The 27,445-nt window shown below is 55.4% G+C and overlaps 1 protein-coding gene across 6 annotated transcripts; it reads right to left on the bottom strand.

The window, feature by feature from the left end:
• Positions 1-305: 305 nt before the first annotated feature.
• Msi1 (musashi RNA binding protein 1) lies at positions 306-27,445 on the bottom strand. Of its 6 annotated transcripts, none has more exons than XM_076561324.1 (15): positions 27,290-27,441; positions 27,079-27,119; positions 26,391-26,472; positions 26,196-26,280; positions 23,142-23,183; positions 21,235-21,327; positions 17,861-17,909; positions 15,907-15,989; positions 15,058-15,175; positions 9,967-10,047; positions 7,916-7,972; positions 5,404-5,472; positions 4,561-4,748; positions 4,106-4,169; positions 306-2,152 (listed from the first exon to the last, which is right to left on the bottom strand). In XM_076561324.1, the coding sequence occupies exons 1-14, from the start codon at positions 27,346-27,348 to the stop codon at positions 4,128-4,130; spliced, it is 1,089 nt and encodes a 362-aa protein (XP_076417439.1). In that variant the 5' UTR covers positions 27,349-27,441; the 3' UTR covers positions 306-2,152; positions 4,106-4,127. The 6 variants fall into 6 exon arrangements, with proteins under 6 accessions (XP_076417439.1, XP_076417440.1, XP_076417442.1 ...); XM_076561325.1 differs by having other exon boundaries at positions 4,561-4,715; XM_076561327.1 differs by lacking the exon at positions 7,916-7,972 and having other exon boundaries at positions 4,561-4,715; positions 27,290-27,445.

Genomic DNA, 27,445 nt, shown 5'->3' with positions numbered 1-27,445 from the left:
GCCTTTACCCTCCGAGCCATCCGCCAGCTCCTGAGCCATCATTATGAGAACACTTGTGCCATTTAAGGTTTAAGTCAACAGGTATCATTTTCTCCTGTTACTCTACCTTCTGTCTTATAGTACTGGGGATTGAACTTGGGGCCTTGTGCATGCCAGACAAGCATTCTACCACTGAGCTACACCGCCAGTCTCCCACGGGTCATCTCTCTTATGTCAGTTTGACCTAGAGGGGGGACAGAGTCATAAGGCACCTTGCACCTCCCCTGAGGGGCACCTCAAAACAGGACACACACGGAGACGCAAGCTCAGCACCGTTTTCAAATAATTTATTAGGAATTCAAAACAAAATAAGACCTGGAAAAAGAAGTTACAGATGTGGAGAGACACCGAGGGTGGAATTTGCTGGCTTCAAAAACACCATGTAACATCCTTTAAAAAAAAAAAAAAATGTTTTTTTCTCAAACAAATCAGAAAATGGAGTCCCGGGTCCCTGAACCCACAGTTAGGCCCAGTGGGGTAAGCGGGCCCAGGGACAGGGGCGGGGGCGGGAGGGGGGGAAGGGGGGGCTAAGTCTCCCGGGGCTCAGCTCAGATGCGTAGAAAATTAAAAATAAAAAACCAGTAAAATGCAGCTTCTCTTTTATTAGGAAATATTTAACAAAAACAAAAACCAAAAAAAAAACAAAAACCGAAAACAGCCGCGCATCTTGGTGACGAAGATTATTGCTTTGAGTTCTCAGGGCTAATGGGTTGAATGAGCGCCTCACACGGACAATTAACTCTCCAAGGGGGGTTTTGAGGGTTGGGGGGCTCTGCTGGGGAAGGGAGCTTAAGCCCCCAGCCTCAGACTTGGGTGGGGAAGGACACAGAGAGGGGACAACAGCAGGTAGGCCTCAGCCCTGCCGCACCAGCCAGGTCTCACTCCACGTTCACACCCTGACCCTGTCTCTTTCCTCCGAAAGGGGCTCCAGGGGCTCTGGATGCGGGACTATCCTGGTGGGAAACTTCAGTGAGAATGTGGGGGTTCCCTGAGAAGCCCTTTGCTTTTCCTGGCATCTACTCCCTACTGAAGTGCCCCTGACGCCCACCCACGGTGGAGGAGGGCTCAGAGCAGAAACCATGAGGGGCCCCGCCTAAGCAGTGGCCAGGAGGCCTTTGGAGAGCTAATTCCTTCCCAGCAGGGGCTCTAGGCAGCCCTCCTCTTCCCTGGCCCCTTGCCCGCCCCCCCCACACACACTGGGTTTTTGGGGAGAGTCGGCCCAAGGCCTTGAACCCAGGAGGCCTGAGAGGGTGTGTGGGGCCTGCCATGGCGAGAGCTGAGGTCTGCAAGCTTACAGTAAGTCTGAGGAGGAGGGGACGGACGGGGAGGGGGGAAAGGGGAGACCTTGGCCCAGTGGGGGTCAGGCAATGCCCACACCCCAGGGGGCCTCAGAGAGGGTGGGTGGGGATAGGACTTCACCTCACAGTATTTACATATGATACAGGACGGGATGGTTCCAGGGGCTCGGCCTGGCCTCCCCGCCGCCCTGCCCTCCCTCCGCCCCCCTCTCCAGGACTGGAGGGAGGTGGCCAGGAGACCACACCCATAGATAGACACTTTGTTCTCAGCTGGTGGGGGGGCACCTGGCCCCTTGCCCCCTGCGGCCTGGGGCTTCACATTCACAAACCTAGAAACAGTTTAAAAACAGTTCCTTTAAAAAAAAAAAAAAAAAAAATGTAAAGAGCAAAAGAGGGAAAAGCCAGAATAAAAAAAAACAGGGTTGGGGCTGCGGCCCGCAGCCGCCTCCCTCTGTCCCCACGCTAGCTATGCGCAGATACAAAAGCCTTCTGGGGTGTTCTAAACGGGGCAGCAGGGGAGGACGGGGCAGACCCGAGAGGGGAAATCTGGTAGGGGTGCGGGTGGGGGGGGGGGCAACCGGCTAATCCAAAATAAATAAAAGCGAACAGGGAAAGGGGGGGGGCGCAAGGTCGGAAAAGGGAGGTTAGTAAGGGAACCAGATGTGTGGGGACAGCAGAGCAGGGCCCAGGGGCTGGGGGACAGGCAGTAGCGGTCCGAGGCGGAGCGGCAGCGGAGGGGCTGGGCTGCTGCGGCTGAGGTGTCCCCATCCCCTGGCTGGCTCACTCTGGTCCTCAGTCAGCTGCAGGCTGGGGCGCTGAAAGGGAACGGCAAGACAGACAGAGGGCGCTGTAGCCCCCCTGGCCTCTCTCTCTGGGGCCCACAGGATAGGCGTGCCCCCTTTCCGAGTTCAGACTTTACACTTCCTGTCCCCTGGGGGGGCTGGCGCTGGGTGCTTACCCCAGATCTTGAGCGGCTAGGTTTATGTCCTGTTCCCTGGGAAGCTGATCTGAACCCCACTGAAAACAGCACCTTGTAAGCTATTTGGAAGTATCTCGTGTGTTTGCTGTATTCTTACATTTTTAAAGATTTATCTTGTTATTATGTTTTTAACTATGTTCACTGCTGGGCATGGTGGTGCATGCCCTGTAAGCAGAGGTAGGCAGATCTCTGATCTGAGGTCAGCCTGGTCTCCGACAGCAAGTGCCAGGCCAGCCGCAACTACACGGTACGACTGTCTCAAAAATGAAAATGTTCACTTGTGTGTATACGTGCACGTGAGTGCAGGATCCTGTGGGGAGAAGAGAGCACTAAATCTGAACTCCCGGAACTGGAGTCACGGGTGGTTGTGGGCCACCCAGGTGTGAATTCAGGTTCTCTGCAAAGGGTAGTGTGTGTTCGTAACCACTGAACCATCTCTACCGCACCCCGTTATTTTTACACCTTTTTAAAGATTTACTGTGTGTATTGTGGTTAAGGGCACTTGTTATGTAGAACCTGGATTTGGCTCCCAGAACCCACATGGTAGCTCACAGGCACCTCCAACTCCAGCTGCAGAAGTCCTGATGCCCTGTTTGGCCTCGGCAGGCACCATATACATTCCTAGTGAGCATACATACATGCAGGCAAAATATGCCGACACATAAAATAAATTTAAAACCAAACCAAACCTGGACAGGGCTGGGGCCGCACACAGTGTAGATGATGCTAGGAATGCACAAGCCCTGCGTTCAATCCCCAGCACAAATTAAAACCCTCGATGTGTGCCAGGCGGTGGTGGTGCACACCTTTAATCCCAGCACTGGGGAGGCAGAGCCAGGCTGATCTCTGTGAGCCAGCCTGGGCTACCAAGTGAGTTCCAGGAAAGGTGCAAAGCTACACAGAGAAACCCTGTCTCGAAAAACCAAAAACAAAAAAACCCCTTGATGTGTAAGGCTTTCCTTTGGGAACTTGGAGTCAATTTAGACAGAAAGCAATGTGGGGTGTTATCAATTGCAAAAAACGCTGTCAGTCCAGTGAAGCACAATTAACTTATAATTCATTTACATATTTGTTCTATTAATTAATTAATATTTGGCTTCTTGAGACAGGGTCTTGCCACACATATCAGGCTGGCTTTGCACTTATAATCTACCGATCTCTGTCTCACCAGTGCTGAGCTAAGTTATATGTTCTTTGTGCAGCTGTGTGTGTTTGTATGGTGTATTTACTTGTTGGTGTGGGTGTATGCACATTCAGGTGAGGACGTAAGTGCGCTCGTGTGCATGTGCATGTGGAGGCCAGTGGCTGGTGGCAATCGTCTTCTACCATTTGGCTAGAATGGCTGGCTAACAAGCTTCAGGGACCCGCCCCTCGGGGCTCGGGGCTCCCAGGCGTGGGCCACTGTGCTCACCCTTTGATGTGGGATCTCAACTCCGGTCTTCCTGCTTGCCCAGCAGGCCCTTGACCAACTCGGCCAGCCCTCCCGCTCTCTTTTTGAGACAATCTCACTAGGTAGCCCTAGCTGAGCTAGAGCGTAAAGGAATCCTCCTGCCTCAGCTTCCCAAGTGCAGGGATTGTAGGCCTCTGCCACCGTGCCTGGCTTAATTTACATCAGACTGTAGCAAGCTAAGCAACTTCTTGGGTTTGTTGGCCACTGAGGGCATCCAGGCCTGTCTCCCCCCCCCCCCCCCCCCCCCCCCCGTAGGCTGTGCACGCTATTTAGTGGTTAATGGGGCTGGCATTCACAATACCGGCTCCGCGGCGGCCCCACCCACCTCCAGTTCCTCACCTCCTGCCACCTCTCCCCTGCTTCAGTGGTACCCATTGGTGAAGGCTGTGGCAATCAAGGGACCCTGAAAAGAAAAGAATTAGACTCCTAGGATCCTGGGCCAAGTTCAGACAAACTGGGGGGCTCCTCCTGTCCCCCCCGTGGGAACCCTAGGGGGAGACGCAGATTCTTCTAGCTGGCACGTGTTACCCCGATACAGATCTACTCGTGTACAAGGCAGGGCCTGGGAACCTGCACAGAACCAGGGATAAAACGAGGGCAACCCTGAGCTGGACTCTGACCACACGGGAAGGAGAGAGACACCCTCTCGTCCTTCTCACAGACACTTTCTTCTCTGCCATCATCCCTCAGTCTCACTCTGCCCGAGAAGATGGACAAGGCCTCTCCCTCCCCCAATTTCAGAGACCTCCCAGGATGAGGGGGTGAGGTGGAGGCCGTGAGGCCTCGCCACTCACCCCAAGACTGTGACCGAAACCAGTGCTGGGGGCGGGGCTGGCGGCGCTGATGTAACTGCTGACCCCCGAGTCCTGGTTGGCCGCCCCGTAGAGCTCAGCCATGGGGCCGGGGCTCGTAGTCCCCAGGAAGCCCCCTGTGCGGCTGGGAGTAGAACCTGGAGGAGGAGCCATCGTCCAGGGGTGAGAGCCTGGTAACCCAGAAAGAAGACGGTGATAGCCCGGATGCCCACGGCCACCCCACCACAGCTACTCCATCCCTGCCCCGGACCTGTAGATGCCCCTCCCTGGGGATCACGAAGGCCTCCTCCCCAGCCCCCACCACGTTCTGTCTGACCACCGGACAGCCTCCTCTCCCTGTGAGCCCCTCCAAGTCCTCCTCTCTTGCGGCCCAGCACCTTGTCTAAGGCTGGCCTAGGTCACCCTGTTGCTAGAAGCCATTCCCACCCCCACCCCTCACCCCCTCACCCCCCCCCTCCCTGCTCCTGTACTTGACCCATGCAGACTAACTGATCTCTCAGCCGGAACAATCCTTGCCCCTTCTTCCATAAGCCTTTCCTCGGCCTCCCCCAAAGCACCCGCCGGCAGCTCCTTAGGACCCGATGCCTCTAGAGCCGCAGCAGCGATCTTCCGGGTTACGCTGCCCCTCGGCACACCGACCCCCCAACAGCTTGTGCATGCTCTGGGGGGACGCTGCCAGCGTCGCCCTCGGCTGGCTCACGTACTCAGCTCAGCCCACGTGTGGGTGAGTGGATAAACGAACCCCTTTGTCAGTGGGTGGAGCAGGAGCCTCTTCCTCCCGGACTCCTCCACCCCCTCGGGAGCTCCCTTCCCAGAAGGCCTCACCTGTCCCTCGGACTACAGCCGCTGCCGCCGCCGCCGCCGCCATCGGACCATATGCGGTGAGAGGAATAGCTGGAAGACAAGGTGTGGGCACTGAGCGCGAGGAGGAGGGGACCCTACCACCTGGCAGGCTTCTCCTACCTGGCCCCAGCTTGGAGAAGGAGGTCACTGTGTGTCCCCCCCGCCCCGGGTCAAAGCACAGATAGCCGCTGTGGCTAGCCATTCCGTGCCCTGACCTGACTGACGGGTCCCAGGGAGCAGCCCAGCCTCAGTTTCCACTCTGGACTCTAGGACACCGCTGATGTGCTGTGGCAGAGGCAGTAGCTCCTTGTCCACAGGGCCCTTGGCAGGGGACATGATGCTCCTTGTCACCGACTGGCCCAGGGCACAGAAGCCAGGCCCATGACCTCAAGGCAGGACTGGCTGAGTACTGTGAGCTGCAGGGCTCCCCACGGGGTCAGGCTGGTAACACCCCAGCTCTGCTATGTCTTGCTGCTGTGGGTCCTGCAACCCCCCTTGCGCTCCCCAGGGCCGCCCTGACTACCAGGCTAAGTGATCCATGCCCCTCTCTTGTCCTCTACGTCTGTTTCCCTCCTCAGTTCTGTATACAACAGGTGCTTAATAAATGCCTGCACTAAAAAGGTAAAAGAGACTTCTGCTCTTTTTTTTTTTCCCCTCCATTTTCTTTTGGCTTTCTGAGTCATGGCCCAGGCTGGTCTCAGACTCCCAAGCGCTGGGGTTGCAGGTGTGTGCCATTGTAACTGGTTCCACACAGTGCTGGGGACTGACACCAGGGCTTCGGGCATACGAGGCAAGCAGTCCAACCCCCGGAAATCTTTAGCAAAGTCGCTGTGCAGGGGATTCAGACCCAGCGCCTGCGGCTCCTGAGCTCTGGATCCCCCTTTCTGCAAACCGTCATCTGGCTGGCGGCTTCTCGCTGAGACTTCACCCCCTCGCCTTCTCCTGGCACTTCCGCCAGCATGAAACCCTACGCGCTCTGCACAGCTTTGTGCTTTATCTTTCCAAGAAACTTCATTTACTTAATTAATCCATCCGTCTCTACTAGCACACCAGCTTCTGGACGGCAGGGGCCTTATCTGCTTATTTTTATACGTCCCCCCAGTGCCTGGCCCAGAGTCGGCACAATAAATATGTACTGAACACATAAAAGACATACCCAAATCTCTTTGTCCCAAGCCAAGAGAAAAGTTCAGACACCGCATTCCCAAGAGCTACGGAGACTGGAACCCAGGCCCTCCCCCTGCCAAGATACCATCAGCATTGACATTTCCTGACTCAGGCCTACCGGGTAGAAGACCCTGGGCACTAAGGTCTAACCTTTCACAAAGCAAACTCTTAAGTAGCCGACCTCACTGAGCATTTATCAAAGTGTAAAGAATTATTCTTGGCATAATACACATGTGTTATCCCCGCTATCCTGAACATATTCAGTAACAGCAGGGCCTTGCTCCTTCTGCCCCCCCCCCCCCCGTGGCCTGGTGGCACACGTTGCACACAGTAGGTCCTCACACAGAGGTCTTACGTGAGGAGACAGGAAAGCCCTCTGCTCCAAGTGCCAGAGCACTCTGTTCGTTTAGACGGCCATCATCTCCTCCACCACGGGGACTCTGCTTCCTGCTCCCTGTCCTTTGCCCTGGGTCTCTCTTCTCCCACCCCTGTTCTGACAGACCGCTGGGGCATCCCTTGGAAGGAAGATCTGAAGCAGTCCCCCACACACACAGAGCCAGGTCGGGGGCGGAGTCCGCAGGTCGGGTGGAGGAGAAGCGGGATGGACAGAGAAACCCCTGGGGCCCACCCTCATGTGCACAGTACTCCCCGCTCAGCCTCGCCCCAGCCTCACAACTGAGTTGGTTGGGGCCCTCACGGACAGGGACTTTGACCTCATTTTCCCAGTGGGAGCCCACGGACATCCCTGGGGTCAGATGGAGCCAACAGATACGTGTCACTTGGCCCACAGTCTCTTGAGTTGTGTGGGGGGGGCGTTACTATGACAGAATAAAGATTGAACATCCGTATGAGAGAGTCAAAGCTGGGAGTCCTGGCTTCTCGGGAGAAATGAGACGTGAGTGCCGCACCTGGAGCCCCTCAAGGATGGGCTGGCACTCAGTGCAGGCATGCCCGGGTCCGTGTACCGAGTCCCCAGAGCCCACTGTGCTCCAAGTCTGTGACCCTGGTCTGTTCACCACTGGGGACCAGAGCTTCCGTGGTGCCTGGCGCACGGGAGGCGCTGGATCAATATTTGCTGAACGGATGAATGAGTGACTTTACCTCCATCTGCTCTGCTTGGCCTCACGCCCCACCCTCGAGGGCCAGGTAGCTGAACCAACTGGCCAGTGCCCAGGTACGGTCTGCCGTGTCCTCACAGCCATGGGGCTGGCGGGCGGGCGGGCGGGCGGGAGGATGGGGTCCTGCCAGCTCTCCCCGGGGATGGTCCCTCTCCCTCTCTCTGTCTCCCCACGTGGCCTATGAGATACACGGAATCCGAGCCACTGACCTGTAAGCTCAGGGAGGACTGGGGCGCTCGGGAGAGGGGTCCGCTCTACACGGAATTCTAAAATGAAACGTAAAACAGCTTAGGAAGAAGTAAGGGGGCCCCTCCGGCGTGGCCGAGGGGGGAGAGATGCACCCACGGGGACCATGGGTCGGGGGACAGGCCATGCATGGGACTCGAGGACCCCGGGATGGAGAGTGCACAGTCTCAGTGGGTGAGGCGGGGGCAGAGGGGTGGCACAGCCCAGAGAGGAAGAGGAAAGAAGGAAGGAAGCCAGAGGCACCAGCTAAACCTGGGCACAGGCAACACCGGCACTAGATTCTTGACTTTTGCTGCTGACAGTCGAACCCAGGTCTTTACACAAGCCAGACGAGCACTCTACCACTCAGCGGTACTCCAAGCCCCGTTTTTTGGGGGGGGTTTTTTTGGTTTTAAGATTTATTTATTTTAGCCCTGCAGTGGTGGTGCACACCTTTAATTCCGGCACTCGGGAGGCAGAGGCAGGTGGTTGAGGCCAGCCTGGTCTACAGAATGAGTTCCAGGAGAGCCAGGGCTACACAGAGAGATCATGCCTCAAAAACACCAAAAGGATGTATTTTGTGTGTATGAGTGTTCTGCCTACAAGTATATATGCATACCACATGCATACCTGGTGCCCTTGGAGCTCAGGAGGATTTCAGGTCCCCTGCAACCGGAGTTACTGACAGCTGCAAGCCACCATATGGGTGCTGAACCTCAGTCCTCTAGGACAGCCAGTGTCCCTGGGTGGGGTCAGCGCCTCGCAGCACGCCTTCCCCGGGGATCTTTGCAGCAGCTCCCCCGTCTTTCGGGAGCAGTTGGTTTCTTAGTCTATAAAATGGGATTCCTGAGAGGGTCGGACAACATGCGTACTAAGGACTCCAAGTTAAACAGCCCAAGGGCACAGGATACAAATGCTTAGGGACCCTCCAGTAACTAAGACTCAGATGAACTGGGATGTGGCTCAGTGGTGGAGCACTTGCCTGACACTCTTAAAGCCATGGATTCAATTCCCAGTACTGGGGGGGAAAAGATAATAATAATAATAATAATAATAATAATAATAATAATAATAATAATAATAATAATAATGGCAGGGGACTGAGGTTGTAGCTTAGCTGGTTGGGTGCCTGACCTGTGATCACGGCACTGAAGAGGTGCCGTGTGGCTACATGGTGAGTTTGAGGCTAGCCTAGGCTACAGGAGCCTCTGTTTCAAAGACAAATGACCAATATTAAGAGATGAGGTTGTGCTAGAGTACTGGTGTGTGTGAGGTCCCAAGTCCATTCCCAGCACTACATGAATGAATAAGGGCCGGGGAATGATTTGAGACTTCAAGGAAAATGATAATAACAGGCCAGCTCAGAATTTTGTTGAAATTTCTGTTTAAATGGCAGGTCTAGTGTTCTCTTTATGCTGAGTATTTCAGCTTTAAGAGTCAGCATGGCCGGGCAGCGGTGGCATACGCCTTTAATCCCAGCACTCGGGAGGCAGAGACAAGTGAATCTCTTGTGAGTTCGAGGACAGCCTGGTCTAGAGAGCGAGATCCAGGACAGGCACCAAAACTACACAGAGAAACCCTGTCTCCAAAAAAAAAAAAAAAAATCAGCACGTAGGCTCTCAGTCTGCGTGACCCGTAAGGGCTCAGTACAGCACCTCTAAGTAGGTTTGTAACAGCCTGACTGACATTGGCCCTTGGGGAAGCCCCCACTACAAGTCCAGTGCTGTCTCTGGTAGAAGTGGCAATCCTGGAGTCGGGTAGGGGTTCGGGGAAGGGAGGAGACAGACAGAGAATGAACGGCTGGGCGAGAACTGTACCATGCAGTGCCACAGGAGGCGCCCCGACTCTCAGCTTCTGTGGAGGGGGTTGAAGGAGGAGGGGGAGGACTTCCTTCCTCAGACATGCCCTTCCTTCCAAGTCTCCAGTTAGGTGGACCCCCCAGCCATGCACCCCAGACACCACCACCCCGAGGAGTCAACACTGCCTGGGGACTGGGGGCATGCTGGCGGCAGAGGGTCACCCCAGCAGGACTTACCAGGGAACTGGTAGGTGTAGCCAGGGGCAAGGCCTGTGTAACTCCGGCTGGCGTAGGTCGTGGCTTGGAAACCTGGGTAACCTGATGGGACAAGGGGGCAGTATGAGACGCCTGGCCCACAGCTGGGGGGCGGCCGGCTCGGACCTGAGCTGTTCATCTTCTTCCCACACCTTGCCACAGATAATCCTCAGTTTCCCAGAGGCCTTCTGTGCACACAAGTCTCATGCTAAGCACAGCGTCCATTTTATTATCTCATTAAACCTTGCAACTACTGTAATGGGAAAACACTGCAAGGAGTCTCAAGGTACAGGTGTGGAAACTGAGGCACAGAGAGACGGCACTGACCGAGAACAATGCAACCTTGATACCCAACTCCCTCCCACTGTGCCCACCCTTCCTCCGGTCCCCATTTCCTGCCTCCTCAGCCACACTGATTTGCTGCTTTTCAAGTGTGCAGAGCGCAGCCCGGGGTCTCCGCACGCACAGTCATCTCTGCCTGTGCCATTCCCCGAGATATCACTGAGGCCTTACGATGGTAGCGTCAGCCGGGCATCCCGACTCGAAGCTTTCGGCCTGAGGCTACAGTTTCCACCATGTCATCCGCTCGCGGTTTCTGTGAGGGCGGATAGTCCACCTCTCAAAGAAAACGCCTCAGTCAGTAATAACGGAGCGCTGGAATTCAAGTTCAGACCTGATTAGCTCCAGGTTCTGCACCACCAACCTCGCTCCTTTTATTTTTTTAAGTTTCGTGTGTGTGCATGTGCGCGTGCGCGTGCGTGTGCGTGTGTGTGTGTGTGTGTGTGTGTGTGTGTTGTACTGGTGCACGCGCACAAGCCTGCTCTCAGGGACTGATGCTGGGTGTTCTTTTCTGTCACTCTCCGCCTTATTTTGAGGCAGAGTCTCTCACTGAGCCTAGAGCTCACCGATCGGCTAGACCGGGTGACCTGCGAGCCCCCGGTACAGAGGTGACAGCCGTAAGCTGTGACCGGCTCTCAAGGGGCTCTCTGGGGCTACGAACTCAAGTCACCACGGCTGCGCAGCGACCCTCCGCCCACGGAGCCAGTACCCGGCAAACTGTTGATTGCAGACAGGCTTTTCCTGCACTTCAGTGTTGGAAATGAGGGTAAGGCAGCTCACAGATCACAGAAGCCAAAAGCAACAAACAAAAGACAGAGGCATTTCTCAAAGTGCAGGGTGGACGTGAGGACACGAGACGGGACAGTGGAACGCCTCATTCCAGCCCCATCCTGTCTGGGGGGGCCAAGATCTGCGAGAAAGAACAACTCTGGGGCTGGGATGCATCCCACTCAGCAGAACGCTCGCTGCGGCACATAAATAAAGCCCGAGCTCAACCTCCAGCATGACGTAAACTCATGACAGCGCGTGCCTGCCGGTCCTCTTGGGAGTTCGAGGTTATCCTTAGCTGCACTGTGAGTTCTAGACTCTCCTGGGCTACAGGGTCCATCTCAATAATAATAATAATAATAATAATAATAATAAAATAATAATAATAAAATCAAATAAAATAAAGCCTGGCAGTGGTGGCATGTGTGTTTTAATCCCAGCACTTGAGAGGCAGAGGCAGGCAGATGATCTCTGAGTTCAAGGCCAGCCTGGTCTATAAATAGTGAGTTCAGGATAGTCAGGGATACACAGAGAAATCCTGTCTCTAAATAGATAGATAGATAGATGATAGATAGATAGATAGATAGATAGATAGATAGATAGATAGATAGATAGATAGATAGATAGATAGATAGATAGATAATAAAATAAAGTAGAGCCGGGCATGGTGACACATACTTTTAGTTCCAGCCCTTGAGAGGCAGAGGCAGGTGGATTTCTGTGAATCCAGCCTGGTTCAGGACAGCCAGGGCTACAAAGTGAGACCCTGCCTCAAACAAACAAATAATCTGGCAACAGCAAAATAATCTGCTCAACTAGTAACAGGAGAAAATAGTACATTAGATGACAGTATTTCATCAATATAAAATCCCAACGCTGACGACCACGTCGTGAGGTGAGGTGAGGTGGGAGGGTCAGTTCAGTGGGTAAGAGCATCCACCCCTACCCCTGACGATCTGGGTTCGTGCCCAGCGGAGCCCACTGTGGAAAGGAGGAATCGACTCCTGAAAGTTGTCCTCTGACCCCTACGTGTACCCTGTTGCCTGTGTACACCTGCTCTCATCTACACACAGTCACAATAAATAAAAATAAAAAGTTGGGGGGCCTGCAAGATGGCTTAGAGGGCAAAGCACATGTTAAGCACGCCTGATGATCCCCGAGTGTAAGTTTCCAGAACCCACGTGAAGAAGGAAGACGAGAACTGATTGAAACTGTCCTCCAGCCTCCACAGGATGCACACACACGCGTGTGCCCCCCCCGACACACACACACACACACACACACACACACACACACACACACACACGCACAAATAATAACACTTTAAAAATTAAAAAGTACTCTAAGCACACACCTTTAATCCCAGCACTCAGGAGGCAGAGCCAGGCAGATCTCTGTGAGTTTGAGGCCAGCCTAGTCTACAGAGCAAGATCTAGGACAGGCACCAAAACTACACGGAGAAATCGTGTCTTGCACCAAAACTACACGGAGAAACCCTGTCTCAAAAAACCAAAATAAAAATAAAAAATAAAAAGATAAAAAAAAAAATAAAAATTACTCTAAAGCCCTCAGAAGCAGAAGCAAGCGGATCTCTGTGAGTTTAAAGTCAGCCTGATCTACATAGTTTAAGGCTAGCCTGGTCTACAGAGCAAGTTCCAGAATTGACAGAGTTGTACTTCTTTACAAGATTTATTTTATTACTATTATTATTATTTATTTTTGTTTGTTTGTTGTTTTTTTATTTTTGAGACAGGGTCTCATTATGTAACTCTGGCTGTCCTGGAACTCACTATATAGACCAGGCTGACCTTAAACTTTCTATGTAGATCAGGCTGGCCTGAAGCTCAGAGACCTACCTACCTCTGCCTCCCAAGTGCTAGGATTAAAGGCATGCACCACCAAGCCCAGTTCCTTAAAGATTTATTTTTAGTTTTTAATTATGTGTACACTATGTGACTGTGTGGGAGCCCTCAAGTCTTCACAGAGGCTACAAGACGGGCCAGGTCTCCTGGAGCCAGACTCAGGAGCTGCTAGACATGGGAACTGGAAACCAGACTCAAGTCCTCTGTAAGAGTTACTATTATTATTATTCCATGTGTTTCTGTGTATGTCTGCCACATGTGAGCCGCCTGCATGCCAGGGTGAAGAACGGCAGTATCCCTTGGAACTGGGGGTGCAGGCAGTTCTGGGTGCCGGGAACGAAACCCAGGATCTCTACACAAGCAGGAAATGCTCTTACCTGCTGAGCTAGCTCCCTGGCCCCTATATACGTGTGTGTGTGTGTGTGTGTGTGTGTGTGTGTGTGTGTGTGTGTGTGTGTGTACGTGTGTGTGTACGCGCGTGCGTGTGTGTGTGTGCGCGTGCGTGCATGTGTGTGTGTGTGTACGCGCGTGCATGTGTGTGTGCATGTGTATGTGTGTGTGTATGTGTGTGTGTGTGTGTGTACACGCGCGTGCATGTGTGTACCTGTGTCCCCTCATACGTGTTTCCTAAGGGCTGAGCACCTATAACAACTTAAGAGCTGGGCCCTTCTCTTTCTTTTTTGAGATTCACCTTTTCTTTTTAATTAAAAAATATTTTTGTGCCGGGCAGTGGTGGCACACGCCTTTAATCCCAGCACTTGGGAGGCAGAGGCAGGCGGATCTCTGTGAGTTCGAGGCCAGCCTGGTCTACAGAGCGAGATCCAGGACAGGAACCAAAACAACAGAGAAACCCTGACTCGCAAAAACCAATATATATGTATATGTATGTATTTTGCAAATGTTGTTTTTCTCTTACGTGTATGAGTGTTTTGATTGCATATGTGTCCTGCATCACATGTATGCAATGCTGTGGACGCCAGAAGAGGGCGTCAGATCCTCTAGAACTGGAGTTACAGACAGGTGTGAGCTGCCATGTGGATGCTGGGAATTGAACCTGGGTCCTCCAGAAGAGCAGCCAGTGCTCTAACCACTGAGCCATCTCCCCTAGTCGCTTGGGTGCTTTTCTTTTCTCTTTTTGGTTTTTTGAGACAGAGTTTCTCTGTGTAGCCCTGGCTGTCCTAGAACTCACTTTGCAGACCAGGCTGGCCTCGGACTCAGAGATCCGCCTGCCTCTGCCTTCTGAGTGCTGGGATTAAAAGTGTGAGCCACTACTACCCGGCTTCTTGGGTGCTCTTCAAGGTGCAGCTGAGTCCTGTCTGATTGTCAGGGCTCACGGCCACTTCCGTCACCTGCTCCGGGGAGCCTCCCTGACACCCAGGGCTCTGTGGGTGCCTTCTTGAGCCTCCCAAGGCCTCCGGTCACTCTATGGAGAGACTCCTATTTCTCACTTGAATCACAGCCCTGAGAGCTGTTCCTGCCTCTCAAAAAGCACTATAAACATCAGCTGAGTAGGAAGAGCAGACTTCTCGCCTTGGGGCCTCTATGATGCTGCTCCCTGTGTCCGGCTCACCCTTCCCTTCCTCTTCCTGACCTCCCACAGCTGGCACCCACTCACCCTGCAGACTCAGCATAACTCGAACACAGCTCCTGGTTCTCCAGAGCCTTGGTCCAGTTCCCTATGACCACACTCTCCTGGTATCCTACACTTCGCCCTAAATTTGTCCGTCTTTTCTTGTTTTCCCTGACAGACCACAAATCTCAGGGAGGTCACTGCCGGGCTTCCCGGCAGAGGGCATGGCACGGATAGGCGCTCAATGCGGGATGGAAACGGAAACCCTGATGGGTTAGAGCAGGGGTGAACCGGCAGGGGACCAAAGAATACGGAGCGGCTGGACTACACTGGAGCCACCACAAGAGGGCAGTGCTCCACACCAAACTGCCCACCTTGGGCCGGCACACCGGATCTGAAGCACAGCTTGGACTTCAGGCAGGAGGGCAGACCACAGAAGAGAAGTCCCACCCACACAGCTCCCCCCGCACCCCCCCCAGCCCCAGGAGGGGTTCTAGGCAGGAAGAAGCCACAGGCATAGGGCCAGGCACGTACCCAGCATGCCGATGCCCAGCATGAAGGCGTCCATTCCGTAGGGCATGACTCGAGACCGGCCCCGGGCCGAGCCCGTCGGGGACATCACCTCCTTTGGCTGGGCTTTCTTGCACTCCACCTGCGATGAAACCGGAGGGTCAGAGTTTCCCGTGCTACGGCAGGTCTCATTGTCACCATTTCAATGATTGCTTACGAAGAAGCGCTCACAGCATCTGAAGGGCTTTACACCCGCTAGTTCACTCACTGAATGTTCACACCAAACGTACGGTGAACGCGTACTGTGATTCGATTTACTTTCAGTTTCGATTAAATTGATTGATTGATTGATTGATTGATTGATTGATTGATTTTGAGGCAGGGTCTAATTGTGGAGCTCTGGCTAGCTTGCAACTTGCTATGTAGACCAGGCTGGCCTTGAACTCGTGACCATCTTTTCGCCCTTCTCCAGAAAGTTGCGATTACAGATGTGTGCCATCCCATGAAGCTGGGGTTCCTATCTTATGAAAACTTGGGCTCGGCCAGGCGGTGGTGGCCGCACACGCCTTTAATCCCAGCACTAGGGAGGCAGAGCCAGGCGGATCTCTGTGAGTTCGAGGCCAGGAAAAGGCTCTCAAGTTACACAGAAAAACCCTGTCACAAAAAAAAAAAAAAAAAAAAAAAAAAAAAAAACTTGGGCTCTGAGAAGGACCACCCTGTGACACTGCGTCCTCAAGGGTGTAGGAGAACAGGCTCTGCTGATTTCGGGGAGAGCCCCACCCCTGCCCATTTTCAGAACCCCAGCGCTTCCCTGACTGCCTCATCCTGGAGTCCCAGCCTCCGATCCCCGACCTCCATCTAGTCCCAGCTCACCATTTTGTTGTTGATTTCGTGGAAGTGGATCTCACACACTTTCTCTACGATGTCCTCACTCTCGAACGTGACAAACCCAAACCCTAGAGGTTAGACAAGGGGCAGGCAGGGTCAGAACCAGGGCTCACAGTCAACACCCAGCCCCATGCCACACGTATACCACAGCTCATCTCTTGCGGGCGAGTGTCTGAGAGTTAATGAAAGGCTCTGCCCACAGCCTAAGAGCACCTCAACTACTGGCTGAGTCAAGGTTTCAAGTCCCAAATTACAGATGAACAAGCCAAGGCTCAGAGAGGTGAGCTCACTTGTCCAAGGTCACACAGCCAAGTTAGAAAGTGGTAGCCCTGGGGCTGGAGGGACGGCTCAGTTGCTAAAAGCACTTGCTGCTCTTCCAGAGGATGTGAGTTCAGTTCCCCCACACTCCCATTGGGCTGCTCAGAACTGCCTGTAACTCCAGCTGGCCTCCAAAGACACCCCCTCCACACACACATACACACACACACACACACACACACACACACACACACAAAATAAACCTTTTTTTTTTTTAATGTGGCAGAGCCACCATGAAAATACAGTCATCCTTTGGAATCAGAGGGCTAAGGGTTCTAGGTGCCTGCCCTGAGCCCCAAATCTAGGCCATGCTCAAGTCCCTTATACAGAATGGCACATTTGCATAGAACCCACACATGCCCTTCAGTAAACTCCAGTCCTACCTCGGGTCTATTGCCCAGCACAGTGTAAGTGGTCCACAAATCCCATTACACTCTACAGCTCAAAGATTAATGGCAAGGGAAACATCTGTATTCAGTACAGATGTTAACGGGGCTTAGGGGCTTTTTCTCTTATTTATTTTTCTTTCTTTTCTTTTTTTTTTTTTTTTTTTTTTTTTGGTTTTTCGAGACAGGGTTTCTCTGTGTAGCTTTGCGCCTCTCCTGGAACTCACTCGGTAGCCCAGGCTGGCCTCGAACTCACAGAGATCCGCCTGGCTCTGCCTCCCGAGTGCTGGGATTAAAGGCGTGCGCCACCACCGCCCGGCTTTCTTTCTTTTTTTTCAGTGCATCTACTAGCCCACTGGGCTGCGTTCTCAGCTCTCTAGATATCATTTTTTTTGGGGGGGGTCTTTTTAAATTGAAGTTGCTTGAGCCCAAAAGTACACAACTCCACAGAAAGGTGGGGATGACCTCACGCCTAAAATGCCCAAACAAACCTTCCTACAGAGAACATGTAGGTATACATGCAAACCCTATCTCACAGACACTGGGGGGGGACGGGACTCTACAGGTGTGTTTGCCCTGACATACCAGGCACACTTAAGACCCCCTCACCACACCCATTACACACTCACAGCCCACGCCACTCTGCCCAAAGAAGCTAAAAGCCCTGAAGCCACTGGAGAAACAGCCCCTGCCCCCTCCCTCAGGGAGTCCCCCAAGGGCTGGGCTGGGATTTCTCAGAAGGCAAAACCCTTGGGAGAAAATCACCAGGCAGGACACAGCAGCGAGGCCCAGATGTGACCAGGTTCTGGGCCAGGAGGACTGGGGGGGGGAGGACCTGGGTTTAGCTTGGGGGGGGCAGACTCCCTGAAGGGGTAGAGTCTATCTGACCCTGGGGCAGCCTGGCCTCAGTTCTGGTGACCAGGGACAAGGTAGCTGGGGTAGGGGGACAGACACTGACCAAGGAAGGGGTACAGGATCCCGTTGGGGGGTGTCCTCAGCTCCTCGTGTGTGTGTGTGTGTGTGTGTGTGTGTGTGTGTCTGCAACTGGCAAAGTTTCGAGTGCAGGAAAGAGGACAAAAGCCTTCTGTGAGGCCCGGCCCTGGAGAGGACTTGGATCGGCAGCAGGGATAGGATGTCAGGAGGCACCATGAAAGGGCAGCTGTGACCTGCAGCCCCCTGGCGGATGGATCACAGGCCCCGGGCCCGGCCAGGGAGGGGGGAGGGGCGGCACTCACCTCTGTGTCGGTTGGTGGTTTTGTCAAACATCAGCATGGCATCATCCACCTGAAACACAGCCTGCTGTGTTAGGACCCACAGACACCAACCCGGGGCCCCCCAAACCTACACCCCTCCTGACTACCCCAGTCTTTTTATCTTAAACCTGCTCTCTCCAGGGGGACAGCACCCTAGACATCACAGCACATCAGAGTCCACGGGTCAGAGTCTCAACGGATCAGCCATGCATTTATTAGACTCCAAACGTATGCCTGACATTTTGGCTTCTGTCATCTCAATGCTCCCTGCACAGGCTCATCCCCCACTGTATAGCTACGGGAAATGGGCTCAGAGAGGTGAAGTTGCCTGCCCAAGGTCACACAGCAAGTCCCGCACCAAGCCAGGGAGGAAAAGGCACAAAGTAGGTACTGGAGGAAGAAATATGGGGGAACAAGATTATGAGGTGGGAAAACCAAAGCCTCTTCCCTTTTTGGAAAAGGCCAGCAGCCAGACTCCCTTCTGCTACAGATCTGTTCTCTAATTGAGGTTTCCTTTAGCTAGAGGCTGTAATTAAAGCAAGTAGAGTTCACTGCCTGAGCTGCTAGCCTGGCACTGGCTGGGGGAGGGGAGGAGGTGAGAGAGGGGGAGGGGGAGGGTCAACATCAGCTACTCTCTCCTGAACCCCAGCCACAGCTCCAGACACACAGACAACCTGCCCGCCTTCTCCTGGGCCTCCGTCTGCTCCAACCACTGACCTGACTCCTCATGGCAGGGATATGTCCTCAGACGAGAAGGCACAGCCTCTCCCCACCCTACTCCAGGCCCTTCATCAGCCTTAAAAAGATGCCTCTCAAGCCTCATTAAAGCAGGAAGTGCAGACCCAGAAATAGGGTGGGCCTCCTTAGAGAACCCGGAAGCTCTCTCCTTAGGGGTCAAGCTAGACCAGGCCTCCGGTTTCCCCAGAGGGAACCAAGACCCCACTGAAACCCGAGACCGTGGGGTTCCTGGAGAATCTCAGCAGAAAATGACAGCTTCCCGCAGCAGAATGCCATCCCTCACTCCTGAGCCAATGGCCACACTCAGACCTCTAACCCCAGCTCGGCCGGCTCAGCACACTTCGTCAGGCTCAGCACATCTCACCCCTCGCTTAAGCACTGGAAAACGGACACCCAGGAGGGTCTGATCAAAAGGGGAAGCTTTGAGGAGAGCAGGCGTGAGCTGGCGTCTTGGATACTGTGTTTGCTGGCTGGGTGTCCTCAGGGTAAATGGCTCTGGGTTTCTACGACTTTGATCCCTCGGTCTGTAAAATGGGTATTCATAGAGACTATTTCTTAGAGAAGTTAAATGTAAGGAGTACACAGAATACTCAACTTCCAGGAGCTGGGGTTCAGGATGCACTCGATAAACAGCAGCTGTGATTATCTTTATTATGGAGGGACCTGCCCACAGGTCCCAACCGGAGAGAATGACTCCCAGGTCCCACCAGGGCAGCTGCGTCAGTTTATAATCGACATCACTATTCTACCCGGCATCTTGACTTGTGCTCAATTAATTATTTTTTGAATGGATGAGTGAATGAACAGAAAGAAAGAAGGAAAAAAAAAAAAACAGCCACACCCTTCCTCCTTAATCCTGCAGCTTTGAGTTTCTGGCCTGACCCACAAACTGATTCAGGTCAAATCCAGTCCTTCCGGGCCTCTTCCACCCCAGGCTTCCAAACTCAACATCCTTGGGTCCCCAACGTCCTCCAAGCCGGGCTCGGTTGGCTGGACAGAACCCCGTGGAGGCGGTGGGGTGGAAGCCCGGGTAGGGCCCCCTGAGGAAAGTGGCTGGGGTCTAGGGTACCCCCACACCGGTGGTGTTTCCCCCCCCCCTCATCCTGGGGCCGGCTGAGGGGAGGGAGGCTACCAGCCCAGTGTCCTTAATAGGCTTTGGTCTCCATGGGAACCTGGGGGCAGGGGGGCTCTGGAGGGGGGAGGGGAGGCGACCGAGGCCTGCTGACCAGTGGGAGCCGCCAAGTTCGGCGGCGGCTAAGCCTGAGTGGCAGCCATGGCGGCTGACCATTGTTCCCCCCTCGGTGGCGGCCCCTCGATCCAGGCGGGAGGGGGGGGTGGCCCCCCAGCCGCGGGGCCCTTGGCATCCCCGGCTGTCCCCCTCGCTCCCTGGCAGCCTATTCTCCAGCTCCCCCTGGCCTCCCCGGGCCGGTTTCACATGCCAACGCCGATTTAGGCCCGAACAAAAGACGCGGCCGCTGACGGCTTCTCCTGGGGCCCGGTTGCCATGGCAACGCCGGCCCCGGGGGCAGGCGGCCTCCAATCACAGCTGCTGGATCAGATTAGTGCGGGCTCTAATGCTCGGTGCTCAGACACAAAGACACCCCGCCGGAGCCGAGCCGGGGCCTGCAGCTTCCCAGGAGCGCCCTTCCCTCTGGGGCCCAGGCTCTGCCTGCCCTGCATCTTGGACCCAGGTCCCCAAGGAGGCGCCTGAGCCAAGGCCTCTGGCCCCAACACGTCAGCATCCTCTGGCCTGCAGACCCCCCACCCGGCCACAGCTCACTGTCTCTCTCCCAAGCCGAGGGCCAGCTTGGCCTTCTGGGGAATTCACATGTCATGATGGAGAGGGCAAGGGACCCAAGCCCTGGCCTATCTCACCTGAAACACGCAAGCAGGCGGCCCTCCTTCATCCCCTGCTCTTCAGACAGACCGACCCCCTTTGACATTTCCCCATGGAACCTTGAAGTTTACACTGCTCGGTTTTGCTAGGGATACCTTTATTGTCTTAGTGGCCCCACACCTCCTATTCATGGCCTACCTCTTCCAAGGCCCAGAAATGAAATCTCAACACACCCAAGAGCTGAGGGGCTGGTCATCTATCTGGGCCAGAGCAGACTTCGGGATGTTTTTCTTCAGTCCCAATACCTGAGGGATCAGCACCATCCCCAGCTCCCCACCTGGGTAAGCAGGGTACCCAACGCAATAAGGATTCTTATTTATTGGCGTCTTATCATCCTCCCCAGGAAGGTGCAGCTGCCTGTGGCCTAGACAGGTGCAAGCTCCCAGGAGGCAAAGGGGGGGGGGGAGGACGGACTGGATTGAACTGGCTACAGGAGCACCTCCTCCCTTGGGAAGAGAAGCAGGAGAAAAATACAGAGGAGGGTAACAGAGAGACTATGCATGCGGCTTCCTCTCCCTGGAGAGGTCCAGAGTCTGAGGCCCATCGATGGGTGGGGAACCCAAACTGACTTGCTCTGACCTCACCTGAGGGGAGGGCCAGACCCTACTCTGCCCTTGCGCTGGAACCAGGATGATCTGACTGCCACCCCCCAACCTGGCCTGATCTATTCTCCGGGGCTTCCCCGGCCCCAGCTAAGCACCCCCCTTTCCAAAAGACCTACCTTTCCAAACTGCTCAAAATATTGCTTCACATCCTCGACGGTGGTGTTCACCGACAGCCCCCCCACAAAGATCTTCTTCGTTCGGGTGACCATCTGTCGGGGGAGAAGGAATGAGAAAGTGGGCATCTGAGTCCTGTGGCCTACCGCCACCAGCAGGGGCTGGGGGAGGGGGGGTCCCCCCTGCCAGGATGCCAGCTGACAAGCTCACAGTGGTGGCCGCAGCTTCTCCAGGGCCCCGGCTTCTCCAGGGCCCGGCTTCTCCAGGGCCCCGGCTTCTCCAGGGCCCAGCTTCTCCAGGGCCCCGGCTTCTCCAGGGCCCCGGCTTCTCCAGGGCCCCGGCTTCTCTAAGGCTCCCCTTCCAAGTTCCCCCTCGGTCTCCTGCTTCTAGGTCCGTCACAAGCATCTGTGCACCCCACACTGGCTGGCGTTGAGTGTGCCTCCCACCCACCCTGGGGTCTGTGTATGGAGAATGCCTTCCCTAAGGACCTATACAAGGAAGGGGGGGGGTACGCCCAGAGCCCAGACCCACTGCCTAGCACGAAGACTCCACCAGTCCTCCTGGGAGACACCAAAGCCACCACAGGGTGTCACCAAACTTAACACCGACATTTTCCTCATCAACCTTCCTCCCAACCCAACCTCTGGCAGCCCCCTGGCCCCAGCCCTGTTTTAGGAAGAACACATGGTCCTAATTACCCCAGGAGCGCATGGCTAATCCCAGGCAATTCCCAGCCCCATCCTAACACTAAGGGACCTTCTGTCACCAAACTGCTTAATGGAATTAACCCAATTCCGACCATGTGCTTCCTGGTGTGGCTCCCTTCGAATACCTGCTCCCGTAATTGCTTTCAGACCCTCTGCTGGACCCTTTCCAGAGATGCCCCTTTCTGTCCCCTAAAACGTGTTTCTTTCCCTCCACCCCGGCAGGAGCTGGCAGCCTTGATGGAATTCATGGTGCAGAATCTCAGAGCACCTTACTTGCCACCAAGGGGGGAAATGAGACCTCCTTGAGAAGGATCATCCAGTCCTGGGGCGATCTCAGCAAAGCCCAGACTCCTGGTACCAGACTTGGCCTTTCTTCCCATCCCCGTAAGTCAGTGGCTTAAAAGCTAAGATCTGGTCAGTCGCCATGATGTCTGGAATTGAATCTAAGGTCCTCACCTTGCATCGAAAGTTTTGAGCGCTCTTTTGCTCAACTGCTCAGAATTCCTTCTGCCCACCCTCTGCTCTAGAAGAAAACCCTTGAGAGCCCGGGATGGTCAAGTTAAAACACAACAGGTAGCCATGCGGCGGTCCTTTAATGCCAGCACTCAGGAGGCAGAGGCAGGCGTGTCTACAGAGCGAGATCCAGGACAGCCAGGGCTACACAGAGAAACCCTGTCTTGAAAAACCAAAAAACAAACAAACAAACAAAAAACCCAAAACAAAAAACACAACAGGTGACAGACTTGAAGGGTTCCCCTCCAAAAGCACAACACACCTCACACCCAGAGACAGGAGAGTGACTTGAAGTCAGAGGCACACTCTCTCATCCCAAGCTAAGACAAGCTTGTCCCTCCAAGACTCAGGGTCCAGAGACTGTGACCTATGAGGCTAAAATCACACTCAGGGTCCAAACTGTATTGGCTTCAAATACAGGACAACAAAATGACTTCCTCTCTTTTCCGAAACACGCCAGGCCATCTGCTGCCCACCCCAGCACACAGGTGGAATGATGCACAGGGTCTTCATTCCGTACAACACAGGTATCCCCTCTCCTCACCCCCAGCACACCCCAGAGACACTCCAGACCGAGGTTCCAGACACATCTGCCACAGAAGAGAATGCCTGGGAGACCATTACCCGGAACCGCCCAGGATAAAGGCGCTTCCCCAGCACGCACGCGCACGCACAATCTGCACACCTACCTTAGGCTGTACTCTCCGGGGAAAGGCCACCTTGGGATCAATCTGCAAGAGACATGTAAGAGGACAGGTAAGGGGTGGTCTTGGGTACCCCATACAGCCTGGGGTGGCTGCACAGCCTCCAGTCTCCTTCACCCCAGAACACAGGAGTGAGGATAAGCGCAGTAGCTTTGGGGCAGGAAGACACACTGGGTTCGAATCCCGTGTATGCCACTTTCTAGCTATGAGAGACCCCTGGCAAGTTATTTAAACTTCGAAGAGCTCCAAGGTCAAGTTCACCTGCTAAACGGACAACTCATACCTATTCCAAAGGGCCGCCTGCAGGTTACTACTGCAGATAATGCAAACCAAGCATGTGACGCGGTGTCTAGCTCACAGTAAAAAGAAAAAAACAAGTCTTATTTCACCAAGTATGAGACACGGACAGGCCTTGCCGAACAGACGCCACACGGGCGTCAGCGTCGTGACCCTACTGCCTCGGTGAGGCACGGAATTCTAACTTTGCCAACGGAGACTCTCTGCCTGGAGAGGGCCAGGAGGAGAGTCCAGACCCTCCAGGAACAGACTCAGTTCTCTTTCCTCGCGACCCCTGACCCCTGACCAGCCCTCCTAGAGGCTGCTGTACACAAAACAGCTCCTGATAGTTGCAGCCAGGCTCCAGGTGAGGCAGGCCGCAGCCTTCCGTGGTGTGAAAAGGCATGGGGGGCTTTGGACTTAGAAACTCTGGGCTGGAGGCCAAGCCTGTGATCTCAGAAGCTTCACCTGCCTCAGTTCCCTCATCTGCAAAGTGGGGACAAATCACACCCACTTCTGCTGAGGGCAGCTGCGGGGGGGGGGGGGGGGGGGACCAAACGAGATAAAGGGTGAAAGCGGCCCTTTGTGAACATCCCTTCGCCGCACAAACAAAGGTGTTATTACCAGAAGGCTACCTTTGCCCTTGCCGGTGAACAACCAGAGGGAACCAAATCAGGACGCACCTGGGTACGACTCCTGGGTGCCCAAGCCGCCCCAGCAGACCGTAAGAAACAGAATGCGACACTCTGTGACCCAGACCGGGCCTACGAGGCTTGGTCATGCCAATTTCTTGCCGCTCGCACGGACGGACATCATTTAGAAGTTACCAGCCAATCACAGGCAAGATCTATCTTTTCCCAAAGTTCCTTCCATTCAAAACTCGGCCTCGTTCTAGACAACTGGCCCCAGCCTCCCTCGGCCTGCATGGCATGAACCAGGAAGTAGAATTTCGCCAGCTCTCCTACTGGAATCTGCCCAGAGACGGAACTCCAAAACCTACCCCTAGGACAATGTCCCTCCGCCAGCGAGGGTTCTGTGATCTCTCGGGACAATCAAAACCACGCACTGCCCGCCTGAAGTGTTGGTTCCATACCTCTATGGACACTCACATCTTTTCATTTCTCCCAGATGTGGCTCCCCAGCCACCTACCTACATACCTCAATGCACAGACCCCCGACGGACGGACAGCACCCAAGCCATACTCCCCCAGACCCACATGCACCAAATCCTCATCACACACACACACACACACACACACACACACACACACACACACACCACCTCCACTCTGACTCACAGCTGGCAACATAAATAAAACCCAACAAGTAAATAAAAGGTGAAAGTCGGCATCCAAAATAGACTCCTGCCCGCCCCCTTCCCCAGCCCAAGAGATGCTAAACACAGACAAAGCCCTTGCGGTTGGCAGCCTCCATCTCCTGAGGATACCCATCTCACCATCCACCACCCCCCTTCCCTTATCAATCTTGCACTCCTTCAGCCAGGCACCCCCACCCCAGCCCCAGCCCCAGCCCCAAAATTCAAGCTTCCTAAAAGCAGCAGAAGCCATCAGGACATTCTGAGGACAGGGGATGGTAGGAGAAACAAGCTGCTTGATGGCAGATAATCGCCAAAAAAAACAATAGGCCACTGTCTCCGCTTTTCCCAGCCTGGGTCACTCAGGCTGAGCCAAGAAGATCCTTTCAGAAGAGCAGGCAAAGTCGAGGCCTGGCCTCATTCGCTCATTACTGTGAACAGGAGTGGGAGCCACTGGGCAGAGATAAGAGGAGCTGGGGACAGACGGTAATTTAACAAATTCTTGGGCACAACCAGCCATTGTTGCAGGTAAACAGGAGCCAGTGACTGGGCCCAAAGCAGGGAGGCCCAGGGTTGGGGAAGAACGAGGGAGTGTGGAGAGAGGTCACACTGTCCCAGCCCCCTCCCCCCCCCCCCGCCCCCCGGCAGACAGTCACCCCCCATCACCAAGTAAGCCTTCCTATGATTTTTCCTCCTTTTCCTTGTGGAACCCCTGAGATGGCCTCCGCCAGCGCCCCCTGCAGGGTTCTAGACATTGGGGAGCAGTGGGAAACAAGCAAAATGTTCCAGGAGTTTGAATGCCAAGCAAGCGGCTTCTCCTAAGATCTAGTCTTCAGAAGGACTTTTTTTTTTTTGCTAGCTCCGTGTTCATAAATCCCCTGTAAGGGCAAAGAAGGTGCAAGCCTGTCTTCTACACAAAGCAAGGAGAGCTCAGTGACCAAAGTCCGGGAAGGAGGGCGGGAGAAGGGGAGGGGGGCTCTGGGATGCTTTGCCATTGGTCTGGAATGCAAAAGGGGGTGTCACAGGGTCACACAGCAGTTAGATTTCAGAGAAGCCACCGTGGGTCACTGCGGCCCTGACTCACTCAATCTGGGGTAGGAGAGGGACCTAGCTCGACCCCAAACCCTGAAGTATCAAGATCAGTACTCACAGAGAGAGAGGGTAGTTGTTGCTGCTGCCCTCGTCAATACCTGAGTGGGTGTGTGTGTGTGGCATCTTCTCCCAGGCCTGGCCTGGGATTTTTTTTTTTTTTCTTCCTCCCTCTGCCCCCAACTCTACTGAGAAAGTTTCAATGCATGACAGCTCTCAAGTCTCAGAAAACTCTCCCCCTCTCCTCCAGAACCCCATCCAACTGTCCCCTGGAGAGCGTCCTGATTCTCTCCCCTCCGGCAGCCTCCCACTCCCAAAGGACCACCACCACCACCCCCGAAACCCCGAGGGCCACTCACGGTTTTGGAGTCCAGTTCGTGCCGAGATTGCGCCAGCACTTTATCCACCCCCGCCTGGTCCATGAAAGTGACGAAGCCGAAACCCCTGCGCCGCGTAGTGAGGAGGGAGAAGCAGGCAGATGGTTTACAAGGGCAGTGAGTGGCCGCGGGTGGAAGGGGCGAGCCCCGGCGGCAGGGGAGGTTTCGGCGACTCACCTGGATCTTTTGGTCAGGGGGTCCCGCATCACCAGACACTCCTTCACCTCCCCGAACTGGCCGAAGTATTCGCGCAGCCCTTCTGTAACCACACACCCGCCTTCGGACCAGCCCAGGCCCGGAGCCCTTCCCCCTCCTCCCCCGTCCTTTGCCCCCGGTGACCCCAGCGCGGCCCTGCCGCCCCCGCGCCAAGCTGCCCGCGCGCGCTCTCCACTGCCGGCCCCCCCCCCCGCCACCCCTGCACTCGCCGGGGGGTTCCCGTGGAGCCTTCCTGGCGCCCACCGGGGCCTCGGGGAGGCAAGGGCCGGGCCGGGCTGGAGTGGGGGACCGCTCCGGTTGGGTTCCCGCCGCTCCGGGAGCCGCCTCACAAAAGTTTGAGCCGCAGGTGCGAGCGGAGTTGGAGCTGCCGCTGGCGGGTCCCGGGGGCCCAGCCCGCCCCCCCCCCGATGCCCCCTGAACCCCACCCCACCCACCCCCCCCGTCAACTGCTCCCCAACCCGCGCCGGGCCGTGCGCGCTCGCCAAGCGTGCTGCGCTCTCGGGGTCCCCGGGGCGGGGCGCGGAAGAGGGCACGAGGGCGCCCGGGGTCAGCAGGGCGCAGGGCCGGGCAGGGGCGTCCGGGGCTGGGGCGCCGCAAGGGGTGCAGGGTGGCGGTGCGGGGCCGGCGGGTGCTCCCCGGGCTGGCTCACCCTGCGTGGTCTGCCAACTGAGTCCTCCGATGAACATCTTGCTGCGGGAGGAGCAGAGACACAAAGGGCCCGCGTGAGCGCCGGGCGCCAGGGAGCAGGGGGCGCGGGCTCGGGCCCCGGGGAGGCCCCGGCCCGACCCGGATCGGCCATGTTGGCGGGGCCGGGGCGGACGCGGGCTGGGCAGGCCGGGCCGGGCCGGGCCGGACCGTACCAGGGGTCGTGCGGCGAGTCCGGGGAGGCGAGGCCGGGCTGGGGCGCGTCAGTCTCCATCGGGAGCCGCGGGCGGCGCGGGCAGCGGAGCGGCGGCGGCGGCGGCGGCGGCGGCGCTCGGCGCGGGGCAGATGAGGAGCGCGGCGAAGGGGGCCGG

Source organism: Peromyscus maniculatus, chromosome 23, assembly GCF_049852395.1.
Source record: "Peromyscus maniculatus bairdii isolate BWxNUB_F1_BW_parent chromosome 23, HU_Pman_BW_mat_3.1, whole genome shotgun sequence".
NCBI lineage: Eukaryota > Metazoa > Chordata > Mammalia > Rodentia > Cricetidae > Peromyscus > Peromyscus maniculatus.
The sequence above is the reverse complement of the archived record's forward strand: the minus strand, read 5'-3'. Positions and strand labels throughout refer to the sequence as shown.